The 14,470-nt window shown below is 37.9% G+C and overlaps 1 protein-coding gene across 1 annotated transcript in view; it reads right to left on the reverse strand.

Annotated features, from left to right (window-relative positions):
* Position 1: 1 nt before the first annotated feature.
* pkd1a (polycystic kidney disease 1a) overlaps positions 2–14,470 on the reverse strand; it is a 66,116-nt gene continuing 51,647 nt past the window's right edge. Inside the window, 21 exon segments of the mRNA XM_055158586.1 lie at positions 2–1,749; positions 1,751–2,589; positions 2,943–3,269; positions 3,886–4,020; positions 4,609–4,899; positions 5,374–5,545; positions 5,944–6,069; positions 6,786–6,840; positions 7,914–8,044; positions 8,223–8,362; positions 8,917–9,111; positions 9,567–9,769; positions 9,882–9,997; positions 10,080–10,158; positions 10,580–10,788; positions 10,961–11,010; positions 11,076–11,186; positions 11,266–11,392; positions 13,212–13,422; positions 13,788–13,931; positions 14,119–14,289. Of these exon segments, the coding sequence (XP_055014561.1) occupies positions 1,671–1,749; positions 1,751–2,589; positions 2,943–3,269; positions 3,886–4,020; positions 4,609–4,899; positions 5,374–5,545; positions 5,944–6,069; positions 6,786–6,840; positions 7,914–8,044; positions 8,223–8,362; positions 8,917–9,111; positions 9,567–9,769; positions 9,882–9,997; positions 10,080–10,158; positions 10,580–10,788; positions 10,961–11,010; positions 11,076–11,186; positions 11,266–11,392; positions 13,212–13,422; positions 13,788–13,931; positions 14,119–14,289 (3,911 nt within the window). The 3' untranslated portion in view covers positions 2–1,670.

Here is a 14,470-nt window from a genome sequence, read left to right on the forward strand (position 1 = left end):
ATACTTGGTTATCTGATTTTTATTTTTTCAATGTATCACAAATATCCATGTGCATTTGTCTAGAATCAGTAACAAACACCAGAGTAAATGTGCGAAGAATGCACTTACTTCTGTACAATTTTCAATATTTTTCTGTGCGTGGAGTAGACATTTCAGTTTGAAATGTGACTATGGTTTACAAAAACACTATATTGGCACTTTTTATTAGACAACATGCAGCAGCCAGAGTCATTGACATTGTCAGGTGCAAAGCATTAAGTGCTATAAATGTAATACAAACAACAATACCAGATACAGGAAAATACAACTACATTACAAATAAGGACCATACATAAACATAACACAAAACTAAACTTCTTATCTTGAACAAATAGCAAAAATGAGTTTAAACGCAGCACTATATTACCCCATTTACTCAAAGGTATTGAAGCATGAAGCAAAAATATATACACTAAAAGCCCCAATATGTACATATATGACTACATACAGATTACATAGTACCTGTATAACCCTCTAAGACTGCTGCACAGGACAGGGTTTACATTTCAGATGCATGCATAATTTAAACATGTACCTACATTTGGAAAAAAATCACTCTTACTTTCTTTTGGGGATGTACTGAGTTCCCTGAGATCTGCCCCTTGGACATTTAATGAAAAAACAATACGTGTGCAGAAAACTATATCTAAACGTATTAATACCTGCATTTTAATAACAAGCGCTTTTACCATGTGAAATAGAATGGAAATGTTAAACAATTAAATATGCCATTGGAATCATCTTCCTTGAAAAATAAAGTGCTAAGTACAAACAAAAGCTGTATTAAAATTACATAGCATGATAATGATTTCAAGCTGTATAAACAACACACACGTTTGGCACTAATACAGTATGTATGAGTAAAACTTTCCCTTTTGGTTTTAATGCCAAGCTTATTACATGATCATGACGTAGCATACCTCATTCAGAACAATTAAAAGTGCTTCAAAACATGATACAAAAGTTAGCTTTAGAGTGGGAGGGTCATGATCTCCCTATGACCTTTAAGACTTATAAGACACAGAAGATGCAAAAAAAAGTTTGCCAATTATTCGGACTCATTTTTAAATAGATGGTTCTTCCTCACATCAACACTGTAGAAAATAAACAGTCTTTGTACCTGAAAAAGAGGCTGAGAGACCCAACAGCCTGTAATGTGTGCTTTGGATCATATCTTGTGTACCATTATGTAATATTTTAAGTACTTCTACAATACCTACAGTGTTCATCTTAAACATGTTTATATGAAAATGTGTATGTAATGTACACGCTTTAATTACCCAGATAGAAAAGTCCAACCATGTGAGCACATTCTTGTGCCCTTGTCACTGATCACACATGACCACCGGGGTCACAAAGCATTTATCAACAACGATTTAACAAACACACACAAACTCACAACAAAAGGGAGTTATCCTGATTTGTAATTTACTTAACTAAACCAACTTGTGCTGAGCGACCTGCACCATCATTTTTCCATCGTTTTTTTTTCAACTTTCTGTTTAAAATTTGCCTTTCCCTGATTTAGAGAGGACATCCTGAGAACCAGCCAGCTGTCTCAAGTTCTCCTCTCTTTCTCAACCCAAATCATCCTCTGCATCTCATCCTTCACTTGCACCATCTATCTCCTCTTAGTTGTCCAAATTTGGGTGCACCTTGTTTTTTAAGGGTGGGGGCTTGCGTTTTCTCTTGCGCGTGGGAATCGTTGTGGTGCGCGGGGTGATTGAACAGACTAGAGGAGGAAAGCCCTGACTGGGTTGGTGTGGAGGCACAGGTGGAAGGCCCAGGGGTGGTTGGGGCAGGGGTAATAGAAGGAGCAGGTGTGGGTTTGTTTGAAAGCGTGTGGGCAGAGGTGGACCCCGAGAAGCGGGGAGGGGCATGATCCTGTGTGATGACTGTCGATTTGCTCAAAGAGTTTGGTATTAAGTGTGAAGATGATGCTTTAGATTTAAAAAAAGGAACTGGTGTGGCAACAGGAGTCTTTTTGGTGTCTTTTCCCTCACTTTTTTCTCCTTTTTTCCCTTTTTTAGTTTTTAGTTTTTCTTTACTGCTCTTTCGTTCCTTCCCCCTGCCTGAGTCTTCCCCATGACCTCTCAAAAGTTTGCTTGTTCCTAGGCCCATCTCTCCTCTGAGCCTTCTCTTCTTCTGGGCTTTTTCCAGCTTACACTCCACATAGTACAGATCCTCTGTTGCCATGGTGACGCGGTCCAGCTGCTGCAGCAGAGCGTCCAGTGTGGGCAGGACCCTCCCTAGAGCGGCTTCGGTTTCCGCCTTCTCCTTCCAGGTTGCCCCTCCCACCAACACCCCCGGGGACAGTCCCAAGCCCAGCCCAAACCCCAGGCCTAGAGTGGCTCCAGGTGCTTCAGTCAGACTGCAGGGGCTGGATGAGGCCGGTCGCCATGACGCCTCTGAGCCCCCGTCCACACTGTCTGGGGTGGAGGGGGAGTCGGGGCGGTCCAGGGGGGGCAGGCACAGGGACCTGCAGTCACTGGTGGAGGAGGAACGGGATGGAGGTAGGTCCATTCCCTCGAAGCGCACTTTATGACGAAACTATGAAAGAAAAGACAAGAAAACTTACTTATACAATCTATAGGAACCATACTATAACTATAACAACTAGTCATACCATTAAAGGTGTAAATATAAGCATTATATAAACAGGTCTACTGACTTACTGTTGAAAACTGCAACAATTCACTGTAGCAAGCTGTGGCTTTTCATTTAGGTGTTTTTATTATTGAAAAATGCCTATGTGACATTGAGTCACATTCATTTCATTTTCTTAAGTACAGAGTACAGAGCACTAACACAATCTTCAAGAGCAAGATAATATCAGACACAACTCTAAGTAAACTAATGATAAAGGAACACTGCTAAAACTGCTAAACTCTTAAAAATTGTACCTCTTTGGCCCTGCTGAGTCCCATCCACATCTTGAGTCTCCGTAGAAAAAGTTCCACCATCTCATAGTCCTGGAGGTCTACTGCAGGACGGTATAGCTCCGCCCTCGCCCGCCTGTAGTTCCTCAGCAACACTGCGATTACAAACCAAACCACCAGGAGGCGAAGTACCGCGAAGCTGGTGTGGAACATGAGTGTGGAGGCACTGCTGGAGGGAGTGTTCATGGCAGAGACAGGCCTCCAAAATAAAACCCCTCTCCCTCCTGTGCCCAGTAGGGACATGCAGGCGGAGCTCACACTGCTGTAGCCATCAAACACTGAATGGAACAGCTGTGGGAAGAAGAGAAGACCACAACTGAGGAGATTCTAGTCATTTAGTCTGCTTTTTAGATTAAAAAATATACACAAAAACTTTGGTCTATGTTAAAAACTTGTTTATCAATCACATGATAAAAATGTTATAGTTATAACACAGGTTTGGCATTGGCACTTTCAGAAGAGATTTCAGGGACAGAGAGAAATAATGGTTATTGTGATTGTCACTCTCAAGGCTAAGTGTAACTAAGCTAGCCATGACTGTATTTACTGTGTAAATGTACTGTTCAGAGGTGTGATAAGATTATATAATCCTTGGTTAAAAATAAATATATATAAAGTTCACAAATTAACTCTTTACTTTTGTAAGAAATAATAAAATGTATTTATCTGGAAGACAAAATAATTTCTTGTATAATTTTATAAAAAACATACAGCCATATTTTATTTCTATTCCATTTTTACTAATTAGATCAAAAAGAGCAATGACACATGGGCACACCGACTGGGGCAGCTTAGAAAACTTATGTGTGTATCGTACCAATAGGGGTATTTGGGACACCCTCCGATATCAGAGACGCCAATAGTGGAACTGATCAATATCCCCCATTCTTAGTTACAAAGTACTGACCAGGTGTCCTGTGTGAGCGTAGGCCAGAACCAGTAACAGCAAAGCCAAAGCGAGGCTCAGCAGCTCCCACCCTGAACGCCTCAGGGTCCTCCCAAACACAGCCCACTCTCGCAGAAACCTGAGCTGATGAGACGCCTGGAGAAAACAACATGCAGTCAAACAGATGGAAGTCAATGTGTAACAACTTCACCATAAAAATAAAATACACCATAATCTATATTCTGTTGATTAATATATTCTGTTTTTGACAATGTATTTTTTGACTGACAAACTCTAAAGCAGTAATCAATAATGACAATCAAATGCAAAAACTGTCCCTAGAAGGGTTTTTATAAAGTACAGCTAATGAAACTAAACCAGAATGAACTATAAGGACATATGGGAATTATATTTAAATTCTAAATTCAGTAATATAAATTTAACGTACTTCTTTTTTATGAAAGAGTCTCAAATTAGACTATATACAAACTCAACTTCTTTCTTGAGTCTATGTGTGGTTGAAGCAGTTTGATATAAATACCTAATAATAATAATAATAATAATATTTTTTTATTTATTTATTCCAAGCTGCTTCAACCACACATATAATCATGGGTACCACGGGATACCACGTATCTTTAAATAATATATATACATATTTAGTGGACTAAAAGAAAACAGCTTAAAAACATAACAGGACTAAAAAAGCCCACATTACCACTGAACTAGAGTTATGTCATGTACCTTCAGCACTAGTATGAACAACAGCAGAGCGGCCATGACGGTGTACAGCTGGCTCTGCTTTGCCACAGGGTAGAAGTCCGTAAAGGAGACTCTATGATGTCTCAGATAAAATGCCCACTGCTGCTTGGCCATGATGCAGCGACTGAGGTGCAGGCCACACACAGACAGGGCCAGGAGGAGTTTACAAACACCCAACAATCGCCACGATGACAGCAAATATGTGTAGCCCTGTTTCAGGTATCCCAGGATGCCCCGAACCAGGAAGTACATGACCAGGACAAAGAGGATCATCTGAAAATGAAAACATTATAAATAAACAAACACTAACTTCTGCATAGTTTTTCAGATGACATCACCAACTGTGGTTGTGGCTTACACAACCTTAATAACATGTTGTATAAAAAATTAATCTAAAGTGCAACTAAAATTGTGTTAAAAAAGTAACTAATATTTTTCATGTGATCTTTATATTTTTATTTAAGTACAAATTTGGCAGCAGTACTTCCACTTATAATTTGTTTATTTTTTGCTAAACAACTACACTTTTACATAAAATTTTTCAATACTCTTTCCACCAATGGTTCTAACCATTTATTCATTATTATTAAACATACCTTTGATGTTTGTGTTACAATAGATTAATTAAATCATGATTTTAAAAAATACTGTCAGAAATATATCATGCATCCCATCAGTGGTACCAGCCCATAGTTGTTGGAGTAAATTGTCTTTATTAAACCTTTATTTAAGTTTTGGTGATTTTACCGTTAGGAGCAGCGGCAGATCCAGACCCGTGATCGGCCAGAGACTCGTCACCAGGAGATTGAGGCTGCACTGGGCACGCTCAGAGACGGGGAAATTAAAGATGAAAGAGAAAACTGCCAGAAGGTTGGTGTTTATATTGTACAATGGAAACTCCACAACTACTGCCCTAGTCCTGCAAACACACAAAAGTTGTGATTTCAATAAACAACATTTTTTTTTTAGAAACTTGTAACTAATGAATGTTGCAATGTGCCTCTTTAGCAAAGAATATTTTTGTCAGTCTGAAAATTACAGTTGTGTAACAAAGTGTAGAAAATTTCTTTGACTGTTTTAAATGAGGCTGAATTTTGTAAACCTAATTTTAATGATGTCTAATTTAATTTACTACAGTTCTTGGACAAAAAAGCTGCAGGACCCTGGTTTATGAATTTAACTATTAATATATTCAACACTGTAAAAATTAACCATGTAAAACATTGTTCTTATAAGTGTTGCCAGGTCCAGATATGACTCTAGTATTTATGTGATTCATTTCCTGAGATCCTCTAAGTAGATTTGGTGATGCTGTACCTGTGGTTGAGCCAATGTTGCCGCTGCAGATGCTCCAAAGAGGAAATAGCTTCTCCCACACTTCGGTTCAGCTGATGGATAACATCTCCACTCTCCAATGCTCTCCTTTTACCAAAACGGTGCAACCTGAATGTTAAAATCAATAGAAATATTATGAAGTATACAATCGACCATAACATGGTGCTGTGGTACATTTTATATTCCTAACACTTTTTGAACCGGTGTCAGACTTAATGTTTTCATACATTTGAGAGATTTATTTATTTTTTATTTCTTGATTAAACACACAACTGTCAACTTAAAAGGAAAATAAACTAATGCAAAATGATCAACCACTGAAAATTTGGAATTGCACTGATCCAGTAAAGTAGCTGGTCAAATTTGCTCAGTCTCTCATTAATTCTGCTGCTAATAGATCTACTTTGCAGCCAAGATGTTCACTTGCTTTCATAGACTGTATATATAAATGGACATAGCTAACCCGCTAGCTGCCACGTTCCAAATAAGAAGTATTCATGGGAGTGCTTCTGGCTCTATCGGCTCTGGTTCCAATTGACTTTATCTTGATAAATTGTCATCCCTCTCTCTGTAACTGTAAAATCATTTTGGTCTTAAAATTACTCCAAATTCACTTGTATAACTTCTAGCCTTATGAGCTTCATTTGACTGGAACCAAATGGCATCACACTCCCTTAGTACCCTTCTTTATGCAGTCTGTGCTTGCTCCTGACATCCTACTCTCTAACAATACAATAATGACATAAAAGTTTTCAGTTTTCCTATCAGTTTTCATTGTGTGATGCCTCATTATATGGTATTGTATTCTATATACCTGATCTTACCTTTTGGCTATTGTGGGTGATGTTACTGAAGGGTCATCTGAAGCTTTTATTTCTTCTGGGAACAAAATTAAAAACATGGAGAACAAACAGAATCATTTATTTGGATCTATATATATGATGAGAAATAACAGCAGATATGAAATGGTTTTATGGAATTTTGAAGACACTGCTATAATAATAATAATAATAATAATAATAATAATAATAATAATAATAATAATAATAATAATAATATAATATATTATTATTATTATTATTATTATAAAAAAATTGGGTGCCACTTAAGAACAAATTAGGGCTGTGCAATCAATCTACAAGATCCAATCACTTCAAATGTTCAATGACAAGATTGAGGCTATGTAAAGTGCCTATGACAAGCTGGACCACTTATTTTGATTAAAACATAGTTAAGATGATTATATTTAAGATTATGCGAAATTTTTTACCTTTTTTTCATCCGAGTTAGGCATTTCTTTAAGACTTAAAATTATACTTCCTGCTTGATCATAACATCACACTAGGGAATTCAATATCACCTAGCAACCATATTGTACATAGAAATTATTATATGTAGAAAACACCTTATTTTGTTGAAATCATGTTTAAAAGTAACAGAAAAAAAAGTTTTTGATAGTAAATTGTGTCAAACTTGGATATAATTCTCCCTCGTCTGATGCCATCCTATGTTTTAGAACTCTCTACTTCCTGTAATTTCCAACAAAATTTTCAACTGAATCGCTTCTTGATTGGTGTAAAACTGACATTTATATTTACAACATGTATATTAAATTAAGTCTAAATCTGAGAATCATCAACACCTGTGATATGCACTTTAACGAAGAGGTCCACAGCCAATCTCTGTCAAACCATGTTGTTGGGCAAGTAGTGAAGGAATTAAGGAATTATTTTGTGTATGTTTTGAATAAAGAGCATTGATTCTAAATTGATATTGTTTATGCTCATGAAATGAAGCCAGATTTAATAAGAAAAATGTTGCCCTATCACCCGTCTCTAGAAAGAATTGCTTTGAATGCACTGCAGAAACTATATATTTTGTTTTCTTCAGGATTAAATAATAAATATAATTGTTACATATATAATATTGGTTCAGGTAACTTTCATACTAACCTTGTAGATCTCGTATTTGTCGAAATCTTACAGTACCAAGCAACACACTTCCTGTATCTTGAAGGAGTCTTGAGTCATCCAGTAGTCGTGGCAACAAGGACCCATTCAACCACATCACCACATCCTCTCGGCTACAAATATATAAAAGCGTTCACTATGTTACAGAAGGCAGAGGTTATCCTGATAATGATATGTGCCTTAGAAGTGTGACAGATGTCAAGCGCAGTGTATAGAAAAAGAACCTAATGCATTCATGATTGAGAGCAAAGGGTAACACCTACAGAGTACAGCTGGTTTTACTTTTATTACCTGGTGATTTTGTGGTATTCTGGCGTGTGCAGGGCTTGTTGGAGCTGAGTGCGAAGCCTCAAACTGTGAGTGTCTTTGGTTGAGTCCGAGTAGTTCAGGAGAATAACCACCAGCAGTAAAAACATATACACCAGGAAGTTCTGTGAAGAAATGTCATCGGGATTCAATATCTGAGATCCATACAGATTTTCTATACTTTACCGTGCGAGTAAAATGTCAATGTCAATATATCAATATTGAGTTCTGAGTGAAAGGACAGGAAATTGGAAAAATCTTATCATTATAGATTACAGTTGGGCCAAAGATAAATTATTGAGACCTGGACTAAAACTACCTTTTAATCACTGGGTACATTTACATGGCTAGTAAAAATGAAATACTGTAACTAGAGTAATCAAATAACCATACAATAAGACCTGATTTTGGTGTGTGTGTGAGTTTTAGATTAGCTGGTGTACTTGGAAGACAAAGTTCAATGAATTTCAAAATAACGCTTTTAACCTTTAACATTTTCTCTTTTATATTTGTCAAATAATCTTTTTCAAAACCTGCACAGATGTGTACAATCAGAAAGGAATCAGATTACTCACATCACATGTAACTGTATGTATTAAATCAATCTTTGTTTACTGATTTCTTCTAATTTGGAATGTTACTTGAAACCCTTTGCTCAGTTGTATCTAATAAGAATCACCTTTAACATGGTGTGCAGCATGTGGACTTTGCGCGCCTGCTGTCGGGCCTGGGACAGAGCGAAGCCCTGGGGGGGGCGCACTCTGTGGACCCTCTGCACCACCCGCTCCACCCGCGGGAACTCCACCAGCACATCCTGGTCCTCCGGGCGCAGCCGCTGCACACACACTGCATAGTACACAGCCTCACAGATCACCTGCAGAGGAGAGGAAGCTTTAAACAACTAAAAGCAAAAGGGATCATTTTATGATCACTCACCTCCGTTAAAAAATAATTAATGCACATTTATGTTAATACTAGCATATTATGCATATGTCTGCTATATAGGTGGATCATTATGTTACAATTTGCATATTTTATATCACAATATTCATCTAAAACAACTTAATAAAAGGACTGCTGACTTCATGCTAGAATGAAGTATGTGCACAACAGTGGGTGGCAATGAAAACAGGAGTTGATCCACAATATGGAGTCTTGAAAATAAGCAATTAAAGACATGCAAAATCACTCCAAATAGAACTTTGAGAGCGCAAATGAGAATGAGAAACAACTATAACCAGGTTAAAAGCTCTAAAAAGTTGATTTTGCATAATAGGCTGCTTTTAAGAGGGGGTATTATGCAAAATCTCTTAAGTACAAGCTGTTTACCTTGATTGGCTCCAGAAGCAGACAGGAGCACAGGATACTAGAAAAGCATGAAATAAACCACATCATGGCCACCTTCTGATTAAACCCGTGTCCTGCCCAAATGGAGACAAAGTTGGCCAGTACGATTCCTGCCCAGCTGCCCCACAGAGCCGCCCGACCGCACCAGGGTGGGAAGCGCCGCGGGCGGCACACATCTGTCACCACTGCACAGAGAAATGTCAAAGACAAAACAATGATCATACCACAGCTACTTAAAGAGTATCTGTTATTATTATACCTTTATTATTATACCTTTAAGTGTATCCTAAAACCCACCTGTGTTTGATGTGAAAGCAGTTTTTGGTGGGTCCCTTCTGACAGTTTCAAGAGGAAGAGGTTCATTTAATTTGTGAAGAAGAATAACTTCAGTTTTGTCCCCAAAGATGCTTGATCTGAACACAAATTTAGAGTTAAAATAAGCATTAACTTCACAAGTCTTGTTAAAGAGTAATTATGTATTGAGCTGGTACTTACAGATCTGCCATCTCACTTTCATCAGCCTCAGGGAAGAAGTTTTGTCCATCGGCCAAAATGTGCTTTATTAAATCTTCGTCTGTGAGTTTAAAGTTTAAATGTCAGCTTGAACACTGGGTAAATTTGCACGACCAGTAAAAATAGGATAACTAGAACAATTCCAAACCCAAAAGTCAGATCAGATTATTGCTGAGTGTTTACATGCACAAAAGAAAACAGAATACCTGTTTACATGTGTCTGCTAATAACCAATGGGTGGATGAATGGATAGTATCATTTATGTCTTTGCCACATTTTGACTTAATTTGTATAATTTTGCTTTTCAAACCAACCCAGTGAAAACAATCAGAGAGAGAATCAGATTATTACTATGTACATGAAATTTCTATTTTCTGATAACTCTGGATAACTCCAGAAATTAGACAATGATCTGATTCTGTGTGCATGTAAACATAGTCACTGTATCATGAAAACAACTGACACTAAAGTCATTAGTTTACCTGAAGAGGTGAAGTATTTGTTGTGTTGTCCATCTTCATTATCAGGGTTAAAGGCTATGTCCACTCCTAAATGCCTGCTCCCCTGACCCCTCTTCAGTCTGGGGAGTCCCGCCCCATGTCCTCCCCCGCCCACTGCGGACACGTCACTCGTGAGCTCCGGCCAGTCATGCTCCTCCATGTCCTCCTCTCCCATGTCCCAACTCTCATCACTAAAACACAATGAAACCTAATTCAAAACCGTTTTCTAAAAGCTATAAACAATAAAAACTTGAACTGAATTGAAATATATAAATCATAGTACTATCTGAATACGTTGAATGAATTACTGCTAAACTATTATTTGATGTTCAATTAATATTAGTTAAATGCATGGTAGCTCACCTTTTTGTTGATGGTGTAGGTAAATCAACATTTGTTTCTTCGGAATTGGTCTAAAAATATAACACAAGCATGAGGAAATCATTCTTTTTATTTATATAGGTATATATGCATATACCTCTCCACTGAAAAAGAGAAATGAACTTCCAGCCATGGAGTTATCAAGAAAGTCATCGATCTCCACTGACTCCTGGTCAACCTGTGGAGGCACCTGCTCCACAGTTACACACTATGGAACAAACAAAAACAAACCATATGATTATGGTCAAATATCTGGCTATGCAGAGCACTGTTGTGAGCATGTTTACCTTACTACGGCTCATTCTGAACAGTGTGAATACGAGCAGGTATAGCGGGTAGACCACCAGGCAGACCACTACACCTGCTGCCACTGTCTCTCCGTTCAGAGAAGAAAATGTCGACACGGCCCTTGGGCTGAAGCACAAAATTAAATATTCAGATTACTGTCATAGGAGGAGGCACCTGAGAACATGTGGTCATTTGTGTATATGAACAAGTATATATGAGCAAACCAGCACAAACCAGCAACACCAATCTGACCATGTACAGAAATAATTCTTAAAACTACTAAACATGCAGATTTAAATATGGATTTTTTTCTTCTATTTCATAGAAATGTGAGATATTAACTTGTAGCCATAGTCTCTGCTTGTAACAGAAAATTAAATTATTCAAGTTATAATTAGGAAAGGAGCTGGGACTTGCAGCTTTGTGCCAGTAACTAATATCATTTTAATTTGACTTGTGACTTATTTCTAACCTGTTTATTGATCACATGTTTAAAATAAATTAATTCAGTCTATGCCTACCTCAATATTGTTACCTTAGTATTGTATTCTATGTAACCACTGATATGATAGAAACTTAAAAATATGCATTCTAATAGTCAGTGGGATCTTTTTCCCACTGATCCCAGCCCTTACCTATAAAGCCTCAGTACACACAAAACAAAGTCAGAAATGTGCATATGCAGCTAGTCACGTCACAGTTTCTGTTTATAAAAAAAAAAACAATATGAAAGGGAAACATTGCACTCATCTCTGCAAGGTCTGGAGCTGGTGTATATGGTATGCACTTTTCAGAAACACGGCTCAGAAACGTGGAGAGCAGTGAGGAAACATGAGGGGAGAGAGTTTGAGGTAATCATGTTTGGTAGAAGTTTGAAAAAGACACAGAATCTAACTGAACTGTAACCATTTAGTCACAAGCGTGTGGGAAACATACACAGTTTGTCTGAGTATCATAATTTTACAACATGTTGTGATAATTAGAGGAGAATAAAGAGCATTGGAGCGCATTAGCGCTGGATGATGCTGATGTCAGATGATCCCTGCAGCATCAGAGTTCTTTTATGAAAAGATCACTGAACTTTTTATGCTGATATTGCTGATAGTATTTGAACCTCTCCTACAGCTGGTCTATGGAGAAAGCACACGGCCAAAGGACAATCAAAGTCGAGCCACAGTTGCGAGCACGGCAGTGTGGCTACTCTGTGACAAATCCTTCACACTAAAACCTGAGCGTGCACAAGGGTGCACAATGTGAAATGAGAATTAAATATAAAGCATATGTTTAAATATTGAAATGACAGGCTAAGTCAGTGTGTTAAAATACTGAACATTTTCTCACTTTCTTTCTAAATTACCATGTGCCTTTGTCCTCTGCTGCATCATCTCCCGCTTAGATGATAGTCTACAGTCTCCCTAGAGCCTCCTCTTTGCCCCTGTGTGTCAATCAAGCCCGCTCATTATCAGCTCGATATCAACTCATGTTTATTTAAATCTCATTCAGGACTGACTTGTCTTTTTATGGCTTTTATGGTGGTGTTGAAGGGGTGGTTGTATAAATTCCAGTATTTTTCATGGACTTTCATGTATGCGAAATTTGTGTTTTGTCCATACAATCTATTTCAAGTAGATTTTGATGTTGTTTTACTCTATTTTTCACTCTTATAAATGAGGCCTCTGACCTGTAACTTGGCCAAGGGGCATCACCCGCTTATCTCCAAAGAGCAAGTTTAATTTACTAAGGAACATTAATTTACTGAGGAACATTATAGACAAAGCAATAACTTCTCATATTATATACAACCAGTTGCAGATCCTCCACAAGTTTCATTCATCTTTAATTAACTGTCATTATATGTGCTGATAAGATGTTTGCATTTATAAACATGCTGAAACTGATAATATGAATGAGAATGAGAATACATTTGAACTAAAATGCACAGTACCTGATTCTTTTGTCAACGACTACGCTGTACCACAGTGTGTTTGCCATAAGAATGAGCTGCAGTAACAATGCACAGCAGGTTGCCCTCTGTAGGCGGGAGAAAGGACTGCGTGGGGGTCGCTCCCATAGTGACAGCCACAGGTGGCTCTCACAGACCGCTCTCTCCAGCTCAGTGCGCAAGAGCCGCGGTAACTGCCGGAGCATAGCATCCTCTGAAACAAATCACAAGTAAAAATTTTTTACAATAGACAACAATGTGGGAAAAATTATAAAATATATACATTTTTAAAATTCGTTTCACCATTCAAAAGATAAGATATTGATTTGAGGCCAGGGATAGCTACAATGCTGTGATTTCTTTTCTGCAATTGTATTTGATAATCATATTTTGAAGACAAGATTCAGTTTATAGAGCACATTATAAAAATGTCCAGGATGGCTTTGAAGACATGTTTTTAGTATACACAACAAACGGTTAGAGAGCTTTATACATATGGAGTCAGGATTCTTTGCCCATACTGCAGTATTAACCTAAACAAACATCATCTCACTTGAATTAGGATATACAGTGACTTACCTGAGGCCTCTACTTCAATCTCCACTTTTCTTCCAGTTTTTTCATTGTCCACAGACAACCAATCATCAACCAGGAAGTAGTAACTGTTTCCTGTTTGGAGATCTTTGACCAGGACATACTGTAGCAGCCATGCTGGGGACAGACCTACATAGATACACATATGAAATAAACGGATGCAAATTTGTGTTATTGCTATATTTCATGCACTGTGTGATTACTAATATTAGTACAAGCTAGCTAATATAGTGATACAAATATAGCTCAGATATTTGTAAGAGATCGTAAGGATAAACATTACAAAGATGAAATGATTGCCAGGACATAGGGTTACCTTTGTTGTCATGCCAAATCCGTATTTTCCACACACTGCCCAGGCTGGTATCCGTGGCGATGTGGAAGATATCAAGAGCATTGCGTGTGAAGGCACCGCGACTGTCCAGGTGACGATGACCGCTGCGGCTCTCTCGTCCATACAGACTGATGCCTACATGAGCAGTGGTGCCTAAAACAAAACAGACCCAGACTGCACTTTATAATGCTCGCAACCAAAACCCTGCAGATGCAAAACACAGGTTGTTTCTTTTGTTTTTTGTGCAAAGTGGTTATGTTTTCATCCATTCAATCAGCAAGCTACATTTGACGATTTTGAATGAAACCAAAAATAAATTGGGTGGGCATGCTAT

The sequence above is a fragment of the Boleophthalmus pectinirostris genome, unplaced genomic scaffold (genome assembly GCF_026225935.1).
Source record: "Boleophthalmus pectinirostris isolate CB_2022bp ecotype Guang Dong unplaced genomic scaffold, ASM2622593v1 HiC_scaffold_22, whole genome shotgun sequence".
Taxonomy (NCBI): domain Eukaryota; kingdom Metazoa; phylum Chordata; class Actinopteri; order Gobiiformes; family Gobiidae; genus Boleophthalmus; species Boleophthalmus pectinirostris.